This window comes from Chiloscyllium plagiosum, unplaced genomic scaffold (assembly GCF_037043375.1).
Source record: "Chiloscyllium plagiosum isolate Xiang-an unplaced genomic scaffold, Cpla_swu_hap1 HiC_scaffold_42, whole genome shotgun sequence".
In the NCBI taxonomy this organism is placed as follows: Eukaryota; Metazoa; Chordata; class Chondrichthyes; order Orectolobiformes; family Hemiscylliidae; genus Chiloscyllium; species Chiloscyllium plagiosum.
This window is the reverse complement of record NW_028270180.1, coordinates 10,273,938-10,298,042: the sequence shown is the minus strand read 5'-3', so window position 1 is coordinate 10,298,042 and position 24,105 is coordinate 10,273,938. Positions and strand designations below refer to the sequence as shown.

Below are 24,105 nucleotides of genomic sequence, written 5' to 3'. Positions count from 1 at the left end.
AAGTGATTTGCTCGCTGTCGGATTCCCAGCATCTGACCTGCTGTTGAAGCTCTGTGATTATGTGACAAGTCCAGTTCAATTGTTGATCCATGATAAATGTCAATTCAATCATAAATGAAGTCATTTCAAAAATTAATTCTACTCATAAATTTGTTTAAAAAAAATTGGGGAAAAGTTGAGCAGACCCTCTGTGTCTGTGTGGAGTTTGCACATTTACCCCGTGTCTGTGTGGGTTTCCTCTGGGTGTTCCGGTCTCCTCCCCCAATTTCACAGCTTAGGTAAATTGGCCATGTTAAATTGATAGTGTCCAAGGATGTGCAGCCTAGGTGGATTAGCCATGGGAAATGCAGGGTCACAGGGATAGGAGGATGGGTCTGAGTGGGATGCACTTCAGAAGGACAGTGTGGACTCGATGGACTGAATGGCCTGCTTCCAAGCTGTAAGATAAACTTGACCTTTGAGATCTCAAAGTCTCTTTGAGATTCAGAGTGGAGAGGATTTTCCTGGTGGTAACCTCTTATTTAGCCACAAGGTAGGGGATTGCCACCTTGGTCCCATGGGGGGTAACACCCACACATGGACACAGGGCCAGGACTCACCCAAGTGACGGTGATACCACAAGCTAAATAATGCCAAGTAGGGGAGTGTGCAGCACAAACCAACTTGATGTATAAACATACAAAGAAATGGGAAGAATTTGTCAAACATTTAAAATAAAAATCAAATATAACTGAATAAGAGGGCTGATCTCATTCTGACTGGAACTTACACACTGTGATATATAAGCACTGAATGTTTCTGTAACATAAATCCTTGGTCCTCTCATGTTAATGGAGCATTAACACTGATATCATCACCCAGCCGCAGAGCATGTAACCTGATGGATTAGTGCCCCTATTTAAACAGTGGGCCAAGGAATTTGACTCAACGTGTTAGTGACTGGATGATAATGTCACACACTGTGTGATCTCCAGGCTGTAATCTCCACAAAGCACATGAACCTTTCGCTGACATTAAAATCGAATCAATCGAAATTTCTCGAGTAGACAAGTATAAGAACACCCACTATTAATGTGACGTTAAATATTAAAGGGTTACATTCCATTTTGCCCTCAAAAGGCTAATGGTTTTGGCCGACGCTGGAAGAAACACTGGAGATAAAACATTCTATCCTATTTATCAACTCTGGGGGTTTTATTACTTAAGCAATAGGTGTGGCCTTCATTCAAAAGAAGCAGTGAATCACAGAATCCCTGCAGTGCAGAGAGAGGCCATTTGGCCCATTGTGTCTGCACTGATTCTCCAAAGAGCATTCCATTCAAACCCAGCACCCCCCACCCTATCCATGTAACCCTGCATTTCCCGTGGCCAATCCACCCTAAGCTGCACATCTTTGGATTATGGGAGAAAACCGGAGCACCCAGAGGAAACCCACGTAGACACCGGGAGAGTGTGCAAACTCCACACAGACAGCTGCCCGAGGGTGGAATCGAACCCAAGTTCCTGACGCCATGAAGTAGCAGTGCTAATAGGCAGGTGGGTGAAGTGAAATGTGCCATAACATTTGGCAAAGGTTGGGCAAAACCAGAGAGAGAAAGCATGGCCCTGTTTCCTCTTGCCTTCACATCCCTCATCGCCTTTTAACACTCGACAGTTGAGCACCGACACGGTGGAGTTTGCGACTGAATCATGCCACATTCAGTGCCACATGGAGGTCATTCAGCCCATCGAGTATGAAGCCAGTTCTTATGAAGAGAAATCCAGTCAACCCTATCATCGATTCCGCTGGGCGAAAGTGAGGACCACAGATGCTGAAGATTGGTGCACACTCAGCCCCATCCACCCTCCTATTTATCTCTCTACCCCCGAGGCTCCCAACCTCATTCCTGATGAAGAGCCTATGCTGGAAAAGTTGATTCTTCTGCCTGACCTGCTGTGCTTTTCCAGCACCACACTCTCAACCTCTACCATCCCCACCCCCAACACGTCCTTTCCCTTTTTCTCTCCAAATGTTTACCCGATTTCCTTTTGAACATTAATTTGAATCTGTGTCCACCTCAATATCAATCCTCCACACACTTGTGTTTCTCCTTTGCCACCTCAAGTTCTTTTGTCAACATGGTGTTAAATCTGGAACACCTGATTATTCATCTTTAGCCATTTGAAAACATTTCCATTTATTCTGTCTCCATCCTTCATCACTTTATGCATCAAATCACCTCCGCTTTCACAGCTCTTGGGAGAGCTATCCAAAAGGTCTTTGTAAATCCTTGTCCCTACAGTCACCCTTGCAAACATTTTCTGAGCCCTCTATAAACTTTCCACAATTTCTGGTACCATAGTTACGGTGGAGTCTATAGGTTCAGCCAAACCTCTTTATTTTTGTCCTCCTTATCCATTTTTTTGTAAAGCCTATTTGAAAGCTCAATTTCTGAATGACCCTTTATAGCCACAACTTTGTCAGACAATTGCATGCAGCTTGGTTGTTCCTATCATGCGAGCAGCTCTGCTTCTTTGTTTCTTTTTCCCAAGGGCTCTTGCGTGTTCTCGAGGGAAGCTTTATCATTTTCTCGGGCTACCTTTTGGATTTCAGGGTACTCTTTTCAACTCTCTAACTCATTTATTAGGCGAAACTGTCTCATATGCTGTCTGTCTTTGAGTTGTCATAAGGAGAATTTGGACTCCTTCAAAACAGGTTTGCCAGAATTCATCAGTATCCTCAATTATCAGCAGTCCATCAAACTCGAAGCTGCCACACAGACGACACAGTGACTCAGTGGTTGGCACTGCTGCCTCAACAGTGATAGTTTGATTCCAGCCTCTGGCGACTGTCTGTGCGTAGTTTGCACATTCTCCCCGTGCCTGTGTGGGTTTCCTTCGGGTGCTCCGGTTTCCTCCCACAGTCCAAAGGTGTGTAGGTTAGTGACCAGGGATGTGCAGGCTGGGTGGTTTAAGCCATGGGAATGGCAGGGATAGGAGGGTAGGTCTTGTCGGAAGGCTCTTCAGAGAGTCAATGTGGACCTAATGGGCCGCTTCCACGCTGTAGGGATGCTATAAACGCACTGAGAAAGCATTAGCCTCCTGGATCCCAGAGTATTCAATTGACATGAGATAACATGCATAAGTTTGCAACAAAAGTATTTTTCCAAATTAATTGACAGATAATTGGCTTCAACATGAAAAAAGAGCTACCAGCCTTAGCACACCTTCCTCGGGCTGTTGAGGTCACAGCTGATGCGTTTCCATAGCGTATGCACACAACTGGAATATTTTAACAAGGCAGTAACAAACTGTTTACTGGACCTCGGATTTAAATTTAACCATTGGCAGTATTGATTGCAATAGGATCCGTTACATTATCCCCCCCAAACAGAAGCTCCTGATCTTATCCCTCATTCAATTTCAAGGAGTTTTCTACCACAGTGATTTCAAGTTGTTCTGGCCTTCAGCTAGCTGAGTATTTAATTGTTGACAAGTTCGAAACTATTTTGTCTTCTCTTTCTATGCTCACCCAATCCCAGTCTTCTCCATCCCCTCCACATCCTCCTCCTTACCCCAACCCTGTGTGGGTTCCCATGACGACAGGCATTTTTCAGCCTCCTTTTAGTTTTGCACGTCAACATGAAATGCTGAACACAGCTGAGGGGACCCTTGTCATGCACAAAACTGGAAGTCTGCAAATTGCCATTTCTCTGGTCGTTTGCAAGAGATGGCGTGACTAGAGAAGTCAGCACATGTTGCATGTTACCCCCACCCCACCCACCAAGTGCCTTTCTAACAGGTGCTGGTGGACCAATTGCATGAAAAACTACAGCCGTTACCTTTGTGTAAGCACTTAGCGCAGAAACATAGACAATAGCTGCAGGAGTAGGTCATTGAGCCTGCACCCCCCTTCAGTATCATCAAGGCTGATCATGCAATCTTATACCCCTTTCTTGCTCTATACCCCTTGATCCGCATGGGTTACATCCAGCTCCCTCTTGGATATATCTAACAAACTGGCCCCAACAGCTTCCTGTGGGAGAGAATTCCACAGGTTCACAACTCTGAGTGAAGAAATTCTTCCTCATCTCAATCCTGAATGGCTTACCCCTTATTCTTAAGACTGTGACCCCCTAGTTCTGGACTTGGCCAACATCGGGAACATGCTTCCCACATCTAGCCTGTCCAGTCCCATCCGGATTTTATATGTTTCTATGAGATCGCACCTTATTCTTCTAAATCCCAGTGAGTACATGCAGAGTTGACCCAGTCTTTCCTCATATGTCAGTCCTGCCATCCCAGGAATTGGTCTGGCAGTATTTCAGCAAGGAGTCAGCAGTTTCAGGAGAGAAAAGGCTCATTTGATGTAGGAACAGAAGTAAGCCATTAACCCCACTGAGAAGCTCCACTATTCAGTGAAGACCTAGCTGATCTGACAATCCTCGGCTCTACTTCCCTGCTTTTTCTCTATGAACCTTGATTCCTTTAGTGATTCAAACTCTGTCTCCGGATATCCTTAATGACTCTGCCTGGACAGTCCTCTGCAGTAAAGAATTCCACAGATATGTTACCCTCAGAAAGAAGAAAGCCCTCATTTTTGTCTTAATGTGTGACCCTTCACTCTGAGATGATGCCCTCTGGTCCCAGACTCTCCCACACCGGGAAATGACCTTTTTTGGATGTACCCTGTCAAGTCCCTTAAGAATCTTCTATGTTGTAATAAGGATGCCTCTCACTCTTCTAAATGATAAAGATTATAGGGCCAATCGACTTTACCTTTCCTCATAAGGCAGTTCCTGTATGCCTGGTATGAGCCTAGTGAATCTTCTCTGGACTGCCTCCAATGCCAATGTAGCTTTCCTTGGATAAAGGGCCCAAAACTGCTCTCACTATTCTAGCTGTGGTCTGACTACTGCCTTGTATAGTTTTAGCAAAACCTCCCTGCTTTTATACTTCATTCTCTTTGCCTTACCATTTGCCTTCCCTATTACAATGGCTGGGCAGCATGGTGGCTCAGTGGTTAGCACTGCTGTCTCACAGCGCCAGGGACCTGGGTTCGATTCTAGCCTCGGGCGACTCTCTGTGTGGAGTGTGCACATTTTCTCCCTGTGTCTGCGTGGGTTTCCTCCGGGTGCTCCAGTTTCCTCCCACAGTCCAAAGATGTGCAGGTTAGGGTGGATTGCCCTTGCTAAATTTCCCATAGTGTCCAGGGATGTGCAGGCTAGGTGGATTGGCTATAAGAAATGCAGAATTAGATTAAATTCCCTACAGTGTGGAAACAGGCCCTTGGGCGACCCTCCAAAGAGTAACCCACCCAGACCCATTTCCCTCTGACTAATGCACCTAACACTATGAGCAATTTACTATGGCCAATTCACCTGACCTGCACATCTTTGGACTGTGGGAGGAAACCCACACAGACACTGGGAGAATGTGCAAACTCCACACAGACAGTCATCCGAGGCTGGAGTCAAACCTGAGACCTTGGTGCTGTGAGGCACCAGTGCTAACTACTGAGCCACCGTGCCACCCCAATTACAGGGATAGGTCTAGGCGGGATGCGCTTTGGAAGGTCAGTGTGAACTCGATGGGTTGAATGACCTTCCTTCACACTATAGTAATTCTATTACTACCTGAACTTGGATGCTAGATGATTGGTGGGTGTGGAGTCCCAAATCCCTCTGTTCCATAGCATTCTGCAGTCTTTCTCCATTTAAATAATGCTCAGTTCCTTTTCCTGCCAAAGTGCATGACCTCATGTTTTCGAAATGTATGCCATGAATTAACTAAAAGAGAGAGCACAGAAAACGCAAAGCACTGAGTTAATTGCTAGATAAGGGATGGGAGCATGAGGGCCTTCCACTGTAGCCTCAGCTATCAGTGCACATTCCAGGTCAGAGTTACCTAGGACTGTCTTCTCTATTTTTTTTTCTCTCCATCTTTACCTCTTACTCTTTCCCTTTTTTTATGTTCAGAATGGGAGTCTGGCTTGGAATGACGATGCTGATGGTGGACGAGCAAGAGAGGCTGCCAAAGACTTCGCAAAGGTCGGACGTTTTCTCTTGTTTCCTTTCTCTCTGGCGGGTGGGCTGGTTCATCTCATCCCAGCATTGATTTCCGATGAGCGGAAACCCATTAAAGAGTATTTACAGCAGGCTGTTCGTCCCAACTGGTCCATGCCAGCGTCTTTATTTCACACAAGCCCCCTCCACACCTCTTCACCTCACTCTGTCAACATGTTCCTCTCACTGTCTCATGTCTTTCCTCAAAATATATCATTGCTGTTGACTTCACCTGGAGGAGGCTGTGGTGTTATGGTATTATCACTTGATCAGTGATCTCTTACCCAGGCTAATGTGCTGGGGATGTGGCTTCAAATCCCTGTGATGATTCTATGCCTTTAAGAAGTGTATTTTGTCCTAGTTTTTTTCCTTGAAGAGAGGTTTTAAGACTCTGGTACTGAGTTGTCTGTTTGAATATAATAAAGTAAATAGCTTGTTTTTTTTAAGAGTTGAACAATAGAAGCAGCCTGAATGGGCGGGGTCAATCTCCCCCAGAGCCTGGGTTTTTAGTTCTCGTTTTTCACTCGCAGTCGATGGGGTCTTGAAACAGCGTTAGGAAGCCGCAGTACATCTCTCCCTGTTATTCTTCTCAGAATTTTCTCTCAATATTTTTTCTTCCTGGACTGGAGAATTGCCTATGGGACAATCTTTTTTCCTGAAATTGCCTTTGCCAAGGATGTGTTTATGGGATGTTACTATGCTGGAACAGCTACTGTTTAGTAATCTATTATTCTGTATAAGTTTTCCAATAAAGTTATTCCAATTTCTTCTTTCTTTTGTTGTATTTTAATTATAGTGTAGGAATAAAGTGTGTTTTGCGTTGACTGATAGTTTGACCAATCGAATTGCATCCACAATGCAATATCTCGTACTTGCCTTTAAAAAAGAAAGTGTTCGGGTGTAGGCTATTGTCTTCATATATTTGGAGGGGGCTGGTCTGGTCGCTAACGTACCATTTTGGCTGATCGTGAACATTGACTTGAGTAAAACCCACAATAAAAAGTTAACCTAATGGGAACCATTGTCGTTTGTTGTAAAAAAAAAACTCATTGGGTTCATTACTAAAGTCCTTCGGGGGAGAAAATCTGCCATACTTGCTGACACACCCACAGCAACATACCATCATTGAATCCCTACAGTATGGAAAGAAGCCATTCGGTCCATTGAGTCTGTACCAATCCGCCGAAGAGCATCCCACCCAAACCCAGACCCCAACCTGATCCCTGCATTTCCCATGGCTAACCCACCTAGCCTATACATCCCTGGACACTATGGGGCAATTTAGCATGGCCATTCCACTTAACCTGCATACCTTTGGACTGTGGGAGGAAACCCACGCAGACATGGGGTGAATGTGCAAACTCCACACAGACAGACGCTCAAGGCTGGCATCAATTCCAGGTCCCTGGCGCTGTAAGGGAGCAGTGCTAACCACTGAGCCACCGTTCTGCCTTTTGTCATGTGCTGACGTCCCCCGACAGTCTCCAGCCTTCTTTCTGCAGTAACTCACACCGATTCTTCCTCCTATTTGCCCCATTCCCCTTCGAGTTTGTTCCCTTCTCCTCTTCCTCCAACAGTCTTTCCTGGAGTCATACAGCCCAGAAGAGGCCCTTCTGCCCCTTGAGTCTGCACCTGCACTAATCCCACTGTCCAGCGTTTCGCCCATAGCCTTGAAGATTTTGACATTTCAAATGCTCATCGGTATGCTTTGTAAAGGTTGTAAGGTTCACCCCCCCCCTCCACAATCCCCATTCCCCAGACAGTGCAGACCTTTACCCCCACCCCCTCCATATGCTCCTATTCAGTTGAAAACTCAAGCATGACATCAACTCTGCAATTTCTCCATAGTTTGTTTCCTTCTGGTTACAGTCTTCCCATTAGCTTTTATCTTGGTTCCCCATCTGGAGGGTTCTGTCCACTCCTGGTCAGTGATCATCTGCACCCCAAAGTTGGGTCTTTTAAAGAGCTTGGGTCAAGTTCCTTTATCCTAATCTTGACTCTGTGTTTCCTAAGCTCTGTCCATTTGCCAGCAGTTGATGACCCCTTTGAAACACCTCTGTGTGGGAAGCGGACAAATACCAACTACAAACCCCCTCTGACCGAGTAACAAGTGATCCTCCGATCTGAACACTTGGATCTGAAATCTGGTCAACACAGTGTTTGTATAAGTGACACCTCGCTCCATAGTTATGGGCTTTCGTAATTCTCCTTCCTGGCAGAGTTAAGCAGAACTGGACAGTTGACTGAGAGGTTGCATCGAGTCTGCAACTTGTGTTATTACTCACTGGCCATTCTGCGTAGCATGTTTTGCCTCCTCTTCTCCCCCGCCTCGCGCCTCATCAGTCCTTATATACTTCTGGCAGTCCCTAGAGCAGGGTTTGGGAACCTGCGGCCTTCTAGGCCACTGTGTGTGGCCTTTTGAATGAATCCGAATTTTCCAGAGCAAATCTTTTATTTTTTATTAATATGTTTTTTTCGTCCTTTATTATTTTTATTTTAATCTTAAAATGAACGTATTTAAAATACCAGAGAGTAAAAGAAAATTCAACGAAGTAATCCTCACAAGACTGACCGCCATAATTTAAAAAATGTGAATTTTGAAGAATATATAATTGACGTTTCTTGGATGTGGCCTTATTAGATTACAACTAACATAATGCGGCCTTCCAACATGAAAAGGTTCCCCACCTCTGCCCTAGAGCTTTGAAGGTCCCTTTGCCATTGAGTTAAAATCCCTGAAAGAACCTGTGGTTAAAAATGGAGATGGTGTTGTGCCTCTGCTACCATATGGTTCTGGCTGACCAGGACACCCTCCCCACTCTTCCTGCTTGCCATAGGCACCTTGGGACGATGTGTAAAGACCACGGACGTGCATATCTCCCTTGATCATCAGGCCCTAGAGTGGGACTTGCATCCAGTGATTCTGGCTCAGAGATAGGGACTGGGTGCAGTTTTGGTCTCATCTCGGGAAAGTATTATTGCAATTGAGCGAGTGAAACAAACATTCATCAGACCCGACTACGGTGACTCAGTGGTTAGCACTGCAGCCTCACAGCGCCAGGGTTTGATTCCGGCCTTGTGCGACTGTCTGTGTGGAGTTTGCACATTCACCTCTGTGTCTGTGTGGGTTTCCTCCGGGTGCTCCGGTTTCCTCCCATAATCCAAAGATGTGCTGGTTAGGGTGGAATGGCTGCACTAAATTGCCCAAAGTGTTCAGGGATGAGCAGACTGAGTGGATTAACCATGGGCCATGCAGGCTTTCAGGAATGGGATAGGGGTGTGGATTTGGGGTGGGATGTTCTTCAGAGGGCCGGTGTAGACTCGATGGGCTGAACGGCCTGCTTCCACACTGTAGGGATTAAATGATTATTGGTCCCGGAGGGGGGTAGGGCGCTGTCTGATGAAGAGAGATTGGGTAAACTGAGCCGATAGTCTCAAGAGTTTTGAAGAACGAGAAATGATCACATTGAAATTTATGAAATACCTGAAGCAGTAGATGCAAGGAAGGTGGTTTCGTGATTGGCTGATCCAGCATCAGCAGACATCATCCAGATATGTAAGGGGGGTTGTCAGTTAGGTCCGGAATGAGGAGGAATATTTTTAGTCAAGAAGGTTTGTGAACTCTCTATCATAGAAGGCTATGGAAGCTCAGTCTTTGAGTATGTTTAAGATAGAGATTGGTAGATTTCTGATGATCAATGGCATAGGGGCTAGGTTGTTCAAAGACATTGAAGTGTTCTCTCAGCCATGGTCATATTAAATGGCGGGACAGACTTGTGGGCTGAATGGCCTGCTCCCATTCATATGTTCCTACCCACTGTACTATGAGACCTCATATTGCTCATTCTGAGTTACCACTGAGCATAAGGGTATGACAATACGAGGATTATAAAACGGACAGTTACTCCTGGTTGGCTTAAGGGCTATTCAGAGATGCATTGAGTGAGGTTTGAGGCTGAAGAGCCAGCTCCCTTGCCTATTGCTCATGTCTGGGGGAATGGGAAAGAGGTGAAGACGGAAGACAGAAAGCGTAAAACAGTAACCCGTGATTGGTTCAGAGAAAAACCACAAAATTGTCATGGCATTTGAAACAGGTGTTGAAAGTCGACCTTGCCTTATTTCCTGAGGAGAATGTGATCCTGGCTGTGTGACAGCCATTACTGGCTGGAACGAGAGCTCAGATTATGCTGGTGACCATCCTTTCATCTCCACCTACAATTTTCCCAAGTATTTGGTTATCGGTAACTCTTCACTCTTCCCTGCCATCCCCTAACCCTACTTCCTCACAGTTCAATTATTAGAGTGCCACTCACTGGGCACCAAGACTCTGGCAGTGAGGGCATGACACATGACTGAGTAGCATCAATCTTTAACTATCTGTTATACTCATGCAATGTCCAAAAGGTCACTCTGTCCCATAATCATTCTTGGATTCACATCAAGCCCCACCTCGGTCAGATCAAACATTTGGTATGCTTTCTTTTATCAATCAGAATATTAAGTACAGGAGTTGGGAGGTCATGGTGTGGCTGTACAGGACATTGGTTAGGCCACTGTTTGAATATTGTGTGCAATTCTGGTCTCCTTCCTATCGGAAAGATGTTGTGAAACTTGAAAGAGTTCAGAAAAGATTTACAAGGATGTTGCTAGGGTTGGAGGATTTGAGCTATAGGGAGAGGCTGAACAGGCTGGGGCTGTTTTCCCTGGAGCGTCGGAGACTGAGGGGTGACCTTTATAGTGGTTTACAAAATTATGAGGGCTAGGATAACAGACAAAGTCTTTTCCCTGGGGTCGGGGAGTCCAGAACTAGAGGGTATAGGTTTAGGGTGAGAGGGGAAAGATATAAAAGAGACCTAAGGGGCAACTTTTTCACACAGAGGATGGTACGTGTATGGAATGAGCTGCCAGAGGAAGTGGTGGAGGCTGGTATAATTGCAACATTTAAGAGGCATTTGGATGGGTATGTGAATAGTAAGGGTTTGGAGGGGTAGGGGCCGGGTGCTGGCAGGTGGGACTAGATTGGGTTGGGATATCTGGTCAGCATGGACAGGTTGGACAGCAGGGTCTGTTTCCATGCTGTACATCTCTATGACTCTTTGTTAAATTACAGGTAGCAATAATTCCTAGCCCAACTCCTTTATTCCACATTACTTCGATAGTAGATGGGATTTTAGTGTGCTCATCCAAACCACGAATGTGACCTCACTTGTGAGAATAAATTGTCGTGGAGCCAAGTGCAAAGAATGTCTGTAAATGGAAAATACAGGGAAGTTTCTTTGTGGTAGACTTGAATTATATTCTGTCTCTGAATCAGTTCAGAAAAACGGTGATAACTCGGTTCTGTTCTGGTCTCTCTTTGAATGCTTCCCTTTTCTGTGTCCTTTGACAGCTCTACGAACTGGACAGTGACCCCAAACGCAAGGAGTTCCTGGATGATCTGTTTGTTTTCATGCAGAAGAGAGGTGAGTCTGAGCTTTGCTCCCGCCCCCCAGAAACACTGATCTTCTTGTTGTCCACCTTCATTACTAATCGCTTCTCCTACCTCGTTTCGGAAAGGCTCCTCAAACTACCCTGGGCCTTGCTGACCGCTCAACTAAATCCCAACTACACTTTGTTTTCATTCTGCATACTCTCCCCCAACCCAGATTTAAGTGGGTCTTGGATTCTACAGTCTACTCAGCATTCACAGTCTACTGAAGTGGGTGGGATTGGGATGGTATAGTAGGTGAAAGTGAGGACTGCAGATGCTGGAGATCAGAGTTGAAAAGTGTGGCACTGGAAAAGCACAGCAGGTCAGGCAGAGAGTCGACATTTCAACCGTGAGCTCTTCATCAGGAATGAGGATTCCTGACTGACTGCCACTAAAATCTCAATGATGGTATAGTGGTCAATTGGAGGCTAATTTCCACCCTATGGGACCAATAATGGGGCATGGATTGCAGAGTGCCAAATAAGTTTTATGTACTGAAAATAATCTTGATAGAAAACTATCTTAATGGGTTCTAGAAGAGCAGGACGTGGGTTGTGATTCTCCCACCCTCTTGGTGACACAGTAGATGGACACCTGGACCTTTCCCTTCAAAGAACTAGATTCAGAAGCAGCTGAAGTAGTTTTTTTTTATATAGATTAGATTAGATTCCCTACAATGTGGAAACAGGCCCTTCGGCCCAACCAGTCCACACCGAAGAATAGCCCACCCAGACCCATTTCCCTCCCACTAATGCACCTGACACTATGGGCAATTTAGCATGGCCAATTCACCTAACCTACACATCTTTGGCGTGTGGGAGGAAACCGGAGCACCCAGAGGAAACCCACGCAGACACTGGGAGAATGTGCAAACTCCACACAGACAGTGACTTTCTTTATTCATATGTGGGATGAGGCATCTCTGGCTAGGTCAGCACTTATTGCCCATCTCTAATTACCCAGAGGGCAGTTAAGAGTCAACCCCATTGCTGTGGGTCTGGAGTCACATGTAGGCCACACCAAGTGAGGACGACAGTTTCCTTCCCTAAAGGACATTCGTGAACCAGATGGGGTTTTTCCAACAATTGAAAGTATTTTCATGATCATTATTAGCCTTTTGATTTCAGATTTTTATTAAATTCAAATTTGAATCCACCATCGACCATGACTGGATTCGAACCCAGGCCCTCAGAACGTTACCTGGGTCTCTGGGTTAATAGTCCAGCAATAAAAGCACTTGGCAATTGCCTCCCCTGTCAACTTGCCAGATCTAGTGTGAAATGAAATGAGTTTGTTCAATCTCCTTGCAAACATCAGCCAGCAGGATAGCCTAAAAGATGGTCTTATTCATTTCTGCCAAGGCACCCCCTCCCCCCCACCCCTCCCCCTATATTGCCCTTACACTGTGTGGGTTGCTGGGTAATTTCAGTGTTAACCATGTTGCTTTGCGTCGAGAGTCACATGTTGGCCAGATCTGATAAAAATGGCAGACTCCCTTCCATAAAGAAGTTAGCAGAGATGGTTGTCATGGCCCCCATCAATGAGATGAGTTTTATATTCCAGATTTATTCATTGAATTTAAATTCCACCAGCTGTCTGGATTCATAGAATCCTTTCAGTGCAGATGGAGGCCATTCAGTCCATTAAGTTACCACCAACCCTCCAAAGAGTAACCCACCCAGGCCCCCCACCCCTGCATTTCCCATGGCCAATCCACCTAACCCACACATCTTTGGACTGTGGGAGGATACCGGAGCACCCGGAGGAAACCCATGCAGGCACAGGGAGAATGTGCAAACTCCACACAGACGGTCACCCAAGGTTGGAATCGACCCAGGTCCCTGGCGCTGTGAGGCTGCGGTGCTAACCACTGAGCCACCATGCTGCCCTTTCCTGGTGGAATTCAAAGACATGCCCCCGGTCATGAGTCTGGATTATTAACATTGTGGTATAACCAATGGAGGCCAGATGGACTATTACTCTAGTGTTTATGCTGTACTTAAACCTCCTCCAACCCTACTTTAGCTGAGCAGCATTTCCCTGTATGGGATTTATGCTGCTGGCTGATGTTTGCTCAGAATAAAACATCACACTGGATCTGGAAAGTTGACAGGGAGGCAAAGGCCTAATGGTATTATGAGGAAAAGTCACTAACATCAGAGATAAAGGATGAGGCTGTGGCAAAATGCGTAGGATCTTATTCTGCAATGTGTATGTGTGTACATCAGTCTGTTTGTATCAGTGTGTGTCTGCATGTATTTCTGTGTATACGCTTCTGTTGCGTGTCTGTGAGTGTGCCTATGTGTGTGTCTGTGTATATATGTACTGGGTGCTTGTGTGAGTGTGCCTGTCTATGTATCTGTGCACAGATCTCTGTTTGCATGTATAAAAGTGTGTGTGTGTGTGTGTGCGTGTGTGTGTGTGTGGTGTGTGTGTGTGTGTGCAGCCAGCTGCCTGCCAATTACCTTGAAACTCCTGTCCTCTGCTGACTGACCCTCTCCCGGTGGAAATGATTTCTCTTTATTTACTTGATCAAGCCCTTCATGATTTTGAACATCTCTTGACCTTCTCTGCAGGAAGAGGAACAATCCAGCAAACCCCTGTCCCTATCCCCCCCTCCCCACCCCAACCTTCTCACATCTCTTCACATTATGAAGTCCCTCGACCCTAGTGCATTGCTTGCAGCCTGAAACCAAGCAAGCAAGCACGGCCAGAGTGCGGCAACGATTCAGAGCTCAGCGTGTGCACCAGCCCACGGGATTGTTTAAATGTACATCCCATTTTTCTTCATTTGGAAATGATGGTTCTATGGTATTCCCTGGAAGCTGAGGGCCACTGCAATGTTAATGATTCATGATGGATTTGGCTCCATTACGGGCTCCTTCACATTCTGTCAGTCACTTGAACTGAGACAGCTGGGGAGAGGGAGCTGGGAGTGTGGGGGTGGTGGTGGATTGGATTAATGACCTTGGAACTGTTTATATTGAAAGGTTCAGCAGATACAAGCCCATGCACAAAAGGAGCTGTGGGGGGGGGGTGATGGGGAAGGGGAGGCGGGCGGTGTCAGTGGTGGAAGGAAGATGGAGGGGCGAAGAGATTGGCACCAGGCTGACTCCTTGGGGAACGCTGCTGAGCTCCAGTAGCTGTAATATACACTGACTGATCTCAGGATACAGTAGCGCTTGGCTGTTAGCTTTCCTTAGCTGCTCAGTGGGCTTCAGTGGCAGACAGTGATTGATGAGGCCTGGCAGTGTTTACAACACCAGGGACATGATGTGTCCAAGCAACCCTTTGTATTAATGCACACATTTGGCAAGGGAAGGCAGGTTGCGGGATTTTATTCCACCTGCCCTGGTTTGTCCTGAAGTAGGATTCGACAGCTGACGGCACCTCCTCGGTCAGTTTGGCTGACATTCCCACTGGGGATTATAAGCCCCATAAGGTGTAGGAGAGGAAGTAGGCCATTCAGCCCGTCAAATCTGCTCCACATTCAATGAGCTTATATCGATCCCCGGTTCCTGTTGGGGTACGTTCAGGACCTGTCTCTTTGCCCCACCCAAAATCTCTGAGCTGTGTCTCAGTCCTGCCTTCAGATGGAGGATGAGTTGAGTGTTTATGTTCTCAAACCCTTTCGTTTTAATGATGTCAGCTAAAGAGTGGTCTAGACGGGGGAGAATTCTCTTCCTCCTCTTTGAAAGTGGGGGGCCTTTTATCACCTGACAGGACCTTAACTTGACATGTCATCTGAAATAAGGCACCGCTGACAATGCAGCTCTTCCCCCCCTCAATCCTGGCACTGGGAACATCTGCCCGGATTTATGCTGGGGTTCCTGGAGCAGGATTTGAACCCAGAATCTTCTGGGACAAATCAAGCTGTCTTTGTTTGTGACGCTTTGCCCAGAACACAGACTCCTTGGGTTGTTGTTTTGTTAATCACGCCACGCCATCTTAAACGTGCATCTGAAGGCCTCGGAACATGGAGACAGGATTAGTGCCACGTCAGAAGGACAGGGAATGTGTTCTCTTCCTGGGCGTCCACACCCCTCACCTTCAGAAATCAAAACATCAGGTCATTAAATTGACTCCTTGAATGCCTGACACTGATGTTACAACGCACTCAATAAAGGGACGTCAATGTGGTGTTTTTTTTGGTCCGACTGATAGATGCTTTTGTCAAGGAATGCTTGCTGAAATAGTTGAATTGTTCGTGATTAGAAATGGTTTTGTCTAGCTATACCTGCTGGTCCTGCCATAATCTTGTAAATGAACTCCAAGCAGTGTAATCACTGCTGTAATCTGTGGATTAGTCCTATCAGCAGGGATGAGACACTGGATGCTTTGTACGAAAGGTTAAATGTGGGATCGAGTCTGGGCCTGTGCGGCACCAGCAATGAATTCAGTGCTGCCATTAAGCTGTTTATTTTTTTATTTAAGAAGAACAAGTCTGTACCCTCGACAAATGGAGAAGGATGACTTTGTCAGAGGACCAGAAACCTGCAGGTGTGAACCGCATTCCACACCAATTCTGAGCTGATTCTGAGGGAGGTGCCGCATTGTTGGCGAGTGACATTAGAGTCACAGACATGTACACGGTGGAAACAGACCCTTCGGTCCAACTCGTCCATGCCAACCACATGTCCTAAAATAATCTGGTTCCATTTTGGCTCATATTCCTCGAAACCCATCCTATTCATATACCCATCCAGGTGCCTTTTAAATGCCGTAATTATACCAATCTCCACCACTTCCTCTGGCAGCTCATTCCATACACACACCACCCTCTGCGTTAAACTGGCCAAGTTTGTTTTCCCCACTGTGAGCCCATTGCAAGGCTTGAGCCCCTTCAGTATCAAAAGGGGATGGCCAGTGGTCACACTCAGTGCTTGTAGGTCCGAAGGTCCAATCGTGACCCGCATTTGGGGTCCTGACTTACTTTGAGAATTAGGTGGCTGTGAAATCTCCACTAGAAGGGACAGGCAGGTCAGTTATGCCATCGGTGTACTTCAGAAGAATGGAGTGGGGGGTGGGGGGAGGGTGGTAGTCTGATTGATTTAGATTTTGTCACATGTACTCAAGTATAGGAGTACAATGAAAAGTCTCCACCCACGGCACCATCTTAGGTAGAAGTACCTCGGTACACAAGCTTAAGAACGAGGTAGAAAGAAATAAGGAACAAATGCTACAGGGGCTTGACAAGGTGGACATTGTCCCATAGGGAGGATCATCTGTTCAGGCCATAGATATAGTGTGAGAGGAGAGACGTTCAAGACTGTGATGTGGAGAAACTATTTCTCTCAGAGAGTTGTGAATCTGAGGAACTCGTTGCCCCAGAGGGCAGTGGAGGCAGAATCAATCAACAGACTCCAGAATGAAATAGATATGTTTCCGATGAAAAATGGGATAACGGGCTATGGGGAGCAGGCAGGAGAGTGGAGTTGAGACAAGGATAAGACGAGTCATGATCATGTTAAATGGTGGAGCGGGCGTGAAAGGTTGAATTGCCTGCGCCTAATTCCTGTTATAGAGTCATAGAGATGTACAGCATTGAAACAGACCCATCGGTCCAACCGGTCCATGCCGACCAGATATCCCAACCCAATCTAGTCCCACCTGCCAGCACCCGGCCCATATCCGTCCAAACCCTTCCTATTCATATACCCATCCAAATACCTCTTAAATGTTGCAATTGTACCAGCCTCCACCACATCCTCTGGCAGCTCATCCCATATCCATACCACCCTCTGTGTGAAAAAGTTGCCCTGTTGGTCTCTTTTATATCTTTCCCCTCTCACCCTAAACCTATGCCCTGTAGTTCTGGACACCCTGACCCCAGGGAAAAGACTTTATCTATTTATTCTGTCCATGGCCCTCATATTTTTGTAAACCTCTATAAGGTCACCCCTCAGCCTCCAACGCTCCAGGAAAAACAGCCCCAGCCTGTTCAGCCTCTCCCTATAGCTCAAATCCTCCAACCCTGGCAACATCCTTGTAACCTTTGCTGAACCCTTTCAAGTTTCACAACATCTTTCCTATAGGGACGAGATCAGAATTGCACGCAACATTTCTTCAGTGGCCTAACCAATGTCCTATACAGCCGGAACATGACCTCCCAACTCCTGTACTCAATACTCTGACCAATAAAGGAAACCATACCAAATTGTTCCTCTTTTCCTTGCCAATATTTATCTCTCGACCAACTTTATTTTAAAAAGACTATACAATCATTCTCACTTTGCTTGCTAGGTGGAAATTGGCTGTCGTGTTTTCCACAGCGAGACATGACGACACTCCGGAAAGTCTTCCTTTATCATGTGGTAGTTTGGAAGTCGAACAGTTTGTGATAGACACTCTATGAAGTGTAAGGTTATGTGGTATAGTTGGGATCCCTATAATCATCATCGAAAGAAAGAGTAGTAATACCTTTGTGAGTTTGCAGGATGAGTGTGGACAGCAATGGGTTGAGTTTTCCCTGACAGGATATTATCTTGCTTCACACTTAGTCATGTATTGATTTTTTTTGTGTTCACTAATCGATTCAGGAAGTGGCTGTATCTTTTGCAGATAAGACAATTTGCAACAAAAGAGGAAGCAGCAAAATGTTACATCAGTGGTCTGAGCAATTGCTGTTGTAATAGTGTTAACTCCATAAAATTAAAGATGGTGGCAACTTGCTCTCATTTATCTTCACATGAACGTCCGTGCTCGAATCTTTTTGAAGTTTAAACTGAGAATGCAGTTTCATTGATGGCAAACACATCACAAGGGATGTCATGATTTTCAGTCTTATCCATCCCAGGGAAATAAACAGCCCATTACTCAATTTTCAATATCACTTAAGAATTGCCTCTTGCATGAATATATTCAGTCACAGAGACAGAGGAGAAGCCAACTTGTTTTTCACTGAATTATTGCAAACAAAGGACTGAATAATTTGAATTCATCTTAGTAAATTCTGGATAATTTGAATTTGTCTAACTTTAAAGTAAATGGTGTTGATTTAAATGGGTGGTTCTTTGACTGTCATTAACCTTTTCATTGACTGTTCAGCAAAAAGCTAAGAATGTGAATCGAGAGGGAAACAAATCTCTGCCCTTTATCTGCATTATAATATCAGGAATATATGTATTCATCAGCAACCATAGCAACTCCCAGTAATACTGTCGAGAGTATGTTTTCTGAAATGACGCCTGTTGTGTTAATGCCAGATGTATAGCGAATGTAATAGGAAGGCTTCAAGATTATGAAGGTAACTGTCAGAATTAATCTGGGAAAACTGTTCCCTGTGGTGAAGGAATGAAATGGGAGACAAAACAAATTTTGTCAATAATTAGGAGTTTCCAAGCAAAAAGGGTATTATTGTTCCCCTACCTACCAATGTACCTTGGCCTTATGGAATGAAATAGCGGGGAAGACAATTCAGTGAGTTTCTAGAGAAACAAAGGATTAAAGGATGTGGGAAGAAGATGCTTGGGGTTGATTTTCTGCCGAAGTTCAGGTCTTATACTCATTCTCCACACCTCTTAGGGTCATAGAGATGCACACCACAGAAATAGACCCAACAGTGCAACTCATCAACGCCGACCAGGTATCCGAAATTAATCCAGTCCCATTTGCTGGCATTTGGCCCATATCCCTCTCATCCCTTCCTGTTCATGTACAAATCCAGATGCCTTTCAAATGTTGTAATTGTACCCACCTCCACCATTTCCTCACTCCATTCACACACCACCCTCTGCATGAAAAGGTTGCCCCATTAAAGGTACCTTTTAAGTCACTCCTATCTCACCCATGCCCTCTGGCTTTGGGTTCCTGTACCCTGGGGAAAAGACCTTGGCTATTCACCCTGTCCTTACCCCTCATGATTTTATAAACCTCTAGAAGGTCACCCCTCAGCTTCTGACCCTCCAGGGAGAATAGCCACAGCTGATCCAGCCTCTCCCTCTATCTTGAACACTCCAACTGTTGCAACATCCTTGTAAAAGTTTTCTGAACTCTTTCAAGTTTCACAATATCCTTCCTATAGCAGGGAGACCAGAATTGAACACAGTTTTCCAAAAGTGGCCTAACCAACATCTTGTATAGCCGCAACGTGACCTCCCAACTCCTATACTCAATGCAGTGACCAATACAGGCCCCATGCTTTGCTCCTAAGAGCCTCCCGTTTGCCATTTCAATGAGCAATGTGACTCGGGACATGAACACCCAGGTGGTTTCCTACTGCCTTTTTGATGAGGAAACTCGGAGCCTCATCCTGATGGGTCTTGTGCCCAGAAGCTGCCATTGTCCCTGGAGATTTGAGCTCTTCCATTGTCATGACTGACTGTTCACTGGAACTCATAGGCCAGGGCTGGGACCCTGACCCTTGCCTGGTTAGACTTGCAAAATGACTGAACCGCCCAACACAGGTCTCAAATAACCACACTACCCCCGCGTACACTTAGGTCCCTCAATTAGATTATCCTGCAGCCTCCTCTGTTTCAAGAAAACCAAAGTAGACAGGCATGAGGCTGGAAGAACACAGCAAGCCAGGTAGCATCAGGAGCTGGAGACATCGACGTTTCAGGTGTAACCCTTCTTCGCGGCTGGGGGTGGGTGTAGAGGGGAGCTGCAGATAAAGGGGGTGGCGGGGATAGGGTGGTGAAGTGGAGATAGGTGAAGACAGGTAGAGGGTACGACCTGGTTGGTCAATGGAAGGAATGAATCCGATTGGTGGCAGGAAGGAGTGGGAGGGGCTGGGAAGGGAGTCTTGGGATGGGAAGGGAGGTTCCCAACATAACATCCAGTGACATCACTGCTGTTTAGATAGTAGACAAACTCTTGATTATCCCCTCTCCCCCAACAAAAAACCCATTGTAAAGCAATGACCTCAGGCAAATGTCAGCTTCCTCCTTTTGTTCCCAAAACACCTTTTTATGAAGCAGTTAGTACCAGAAAGGGTTAACGGACATCACAAGATAAGCCCTGTCCATCAGGATACAAAGGGCGGGACTCTTGTTCTACAGTAGCCGTGACACCCAATTCAATTCCTATCTGCTCCAGAGATGGGCTGTAATATCTCTGGGCAGATCAATTAGAAAAGGCCTAGAAGGACTCTGCCTGGAAGGAGCTATCCAGAGTTGTCGAGTGTTGACCTTGTGTGACTGAAAGGTGTAAGTCAGTGCCCTCCCAGTTCTCCATGTAGCCGTTGCTTTAAGTCGGACCTGACTGTCTGCCTCACAGGAGACAATTATGCCTCTTAGCTGTAACATAATTAGCCACTAAGTAATATGTAATGGCCCTTTACTTTGCAATGGTGACAAAGGCCATCTTTTTCCCCAAAGCTAATGTAGGTCTCCTTCCCCACGAGATACCCATAGGTCGGGTGATACAAGCAGGAAGGATTGGGTGTGATGACTGTACTCACAATGTTCCCCAATATTTACAAAACGTGAGCAGTGCTGGCATAGAACATTATAACATGGCGGCTGCAGTGTCCTGGGAAGAGTTCACTTAGCCATGCATCATAACAGATGCTGATCTGTTTCTGTCTCTCAGAAGACAAGCATTGTCCTTATGGGCATAAACATGTGCTGAATGTCATGTGCGTTTTTGGGGGAGGTGTTGCTGGATCACAGTGAGCACCTGAAAAGCATGTTCGACACAACGGCATTCACAGTTTAAAGTCCTAACGGCATGTGGAGGCTGGGTTACTGAGATTTATCACATTCACGCAGTCAACTCAAAAACTACCCCACAACTGCCCCAGATCACAAGTAGTGCCTAGTCGGCTTAGCTCTGCAGATTTATCATACAGTCAGTTCTGCTATAACGCAGTGCTTCCATTCTCATGCAATCCCATGTTTTAAGAAAATCGTGTAATAGCGGCACCATTTAAACCATTGGGGCCAGAATCACACAATAACCAACGCACGCTTTAAAACTTTGCACTTCAGAAACGGTGTCCCCCAAGTCGTTGATTATGTTATAATAAATTTGTGTTAACAAAACGTGTGTTACAGCAGAACAAACTGTATTCCAGTGGCAATGCACTGCTTTCATGGGATGGGGGCATAGATCTCAAAGGATGGCAGCATGATAACGGGCATTTTGCAATGTCTGCTGATTGACAGAGCCCACAGCAAACACGCTCTCTCTCTCTCTCACACACACACACACGCTCTCTCTCTATCTCTCTCACACAGACAACACACACACACTCTCTCTCTAACACACACACTCTTTCTCATTCTATCTCACTCACGCTCGCTCTCTCTCTCTCTCTCTCTCACACACACAGACACACACATACCAGTGTACACACTTGTAGCACGAGACCACACCAACTTCAAGTTCCTCTGGTGGGAGGTGGGTGTTTGTAAGCTTGAGGCCATCCAAGGTTGTCCAGCCTGTGTCTTTAACTCACAGCACATTCCCCTGTACTTGCTCAGCAGCCCCCTTCCCCCACCCTGGGCTCTGTGATTTTTTTTTGCTCTGGGTTTTTAAATCCGACTGTGGCCTTCCTTCATCTCGCAACCTTCAGTTTCCACAACCTTCCCAGAATTCTGCATTCCTCTAACCCCGGCATCTATCTTTCTTGTCTCTGCTAAGAGGAACCTGACATGGCTCAGTCTCATACTTCATTTTGGAAAGATCCCCAGGATTGCCTTGGGATATTTCATTCTGTTAAAGGTGGGGTGGTGATGGCCAGTGGTTTTATCACTGGACTGTTAATCCTGAAACCCCAGGTTCAAAACTCAGATGGTTGGAATGTGAACTTAATGGGTATTGGGAATTATTAATCTAAAGTGTGGAATGAGGCCATTTGGCCCATTGAGTCTGCACTGAACCTCTGTAGGTATTGCCCATCCTATCCCTGTATTTAGCACGGTCAATCCGCCAAACCTGCACATCTTTGGACTATGGGAGGAAACCCACGCAGACACAGGGAGAATGTGCAAACTCCATACAGACAGTCACCCGAGGCTGGAATTGAACCCAGGTCTCTGGCACTGTGAGGCAGTAATGCTAAACACTGAGCCACCCTAACAATGTTTCTGAAACCATAGTTGATTGTCATGAAAACTTATCTGTTTCACTAATGTCCTGTAGGTAAGGAAACTGTCATCCTTAACTGGTCTGACCTACATCTGACTCCAGACCCACAGCAATGGCCTGTATCCCTTGAGTGAATAAATAATAAAAAGTGTTATATTATGAAGAGTTGTTGGTTGTGCCCTGCTCCTTTCTGCTGTCTTTGGCACATTTAAAGTCAACCCATCATTGAGTTTTATTTTATTTACTCATTTATGGCATGTGGGTGTTCTTGGATGGATCTGCCCTTGCTGCTAATCCTTAATTGCCCTGGGCTAGATCAGGGCTGAAAATGTGTTGCTGGAAAAGCGCAGCAGGTCAGGCAGCATCCAAGGAACAGGAGAATCGACGTTTCGGGCATAAGCCCGAAACGTCGATTCTCCTGTTCCTTGGATGCTGCCTGACCTGCTGCGCTTTTCCAGCAACACATTTTCAGCTCTGGGCTAGATCAGGCCAACACTCTTCCTGAATTTGGAACAAAGCTATCTTAATTAAACATGGAATCTTTAGAGAACCCAGCCCCCACCACCTCTGCCCAGTAACAGTAATAGTCCTCAGGATTAATGTAACTACTCCTGTTGCATTCCTGATGAAGAGTTTATGCTCAAAATGTTGACTTTCCTGCTCCTGTGATGCTGCCTGACCTGCTGTGCTTTTCCAGCACCACCCTTTTTGATTCTGATCTCCAGTCCTCACTCTCTCCCAGTTGCATGCAGATCTGTTCGCCACAGGATGTGGAGGCTTTGGAGAGGGTACAGAAATGGCTTAGATTAGATTCCCTACAATGTGGAAACAGGCTGTTTAGCCCAACAAGTCCACACCGACCCTCTGAAGTGTAACACACCCGAACCATTTCCCTCTGACTGATGCACCTAACACTACGGGCAATTGAGCACGGCCAATCCACCTGACCTGCACAAGTTTGGATTGTGGGAGGAAACAGGAGCATTAGGAGGAAACCCATGCAGACACAGGGAGAATGTGCAAACTCCACACAGATAGTTGCCCAAGGCTGGAACCGATCCTGGGTCCCTGGTGCTGTGAGGCTGCAGTGTTAACCACTGAGCTACTGTGCAGGATGTTGCCTGGTTTGCAGGGTCTTAGCTGTGAGCAGAGATTGGAGAAACTTAGTTTCTTTTCACTTGAATGTCGAAGGATGAGGGGTGACCTGATAGAAGTTTAACAAAATTAACACGGTCAAGCATGGTCTCACAGAGTTAGCATCCTCATGGTAACTGAGGCAGGGCGCGAGCGATAACTCACTGCAGAAGTGCTGGCTCAGTGGTTAGCACTGCTGCCTCACAGCACCAGGAACCTGGGTTCAATTCCAGCCTTGGGTGACTGTGTGGAGTTTGCACATTCTCCCTGTGTCTCTGTGGGTTTCCTCCCACGGTCCAAAGATGTGCAGGTCAGGTGAATTGGCCATGGTAAATTGCCCATAGTGTTGCCCAAATTGCATCAGTCTGAGGGAAATGGTTCTGGGTGTGTTTCTCTTCAGAGGGTCGATGTGGACTGGTTTGG

The 24,105-nt window shown here is 46.0% G+C and overlaps 1 protein-coding gene across 4 annotated transcripts in view; it reads left to right on the top strand.

Annotated features, from left to right (window-relative positions):
* The window catches only part of LOC122542481 (AT-rich interactive domain-containing protein 3A-like), a 210,247-nt gene that overhangs the window by 90,374 nt on the left and 95,768 nt on the right, over window positions 1-24,105 (top strand). For 2 of the 4 annotated variants that reach the window (XM_087982120.1, XM_043680236.2), the window contains 2 exons: window positions 5,958-6,029; window positions 11,434-11,506. In XM_087982120.1, the coding sequence (XP_087838246.1) occupies window positions 5,958-6,029; window positions 11,434-11,506 (145 nt within the window). The remainder of the gene's footprint in view (window positions 1-5,957; window positions 6,030-11,433; window positions 11,507-24,105) is intronic. The other 2 variants (XM_043680239.2, XM_043680238.2) reach the window with 1 other exon arrangement.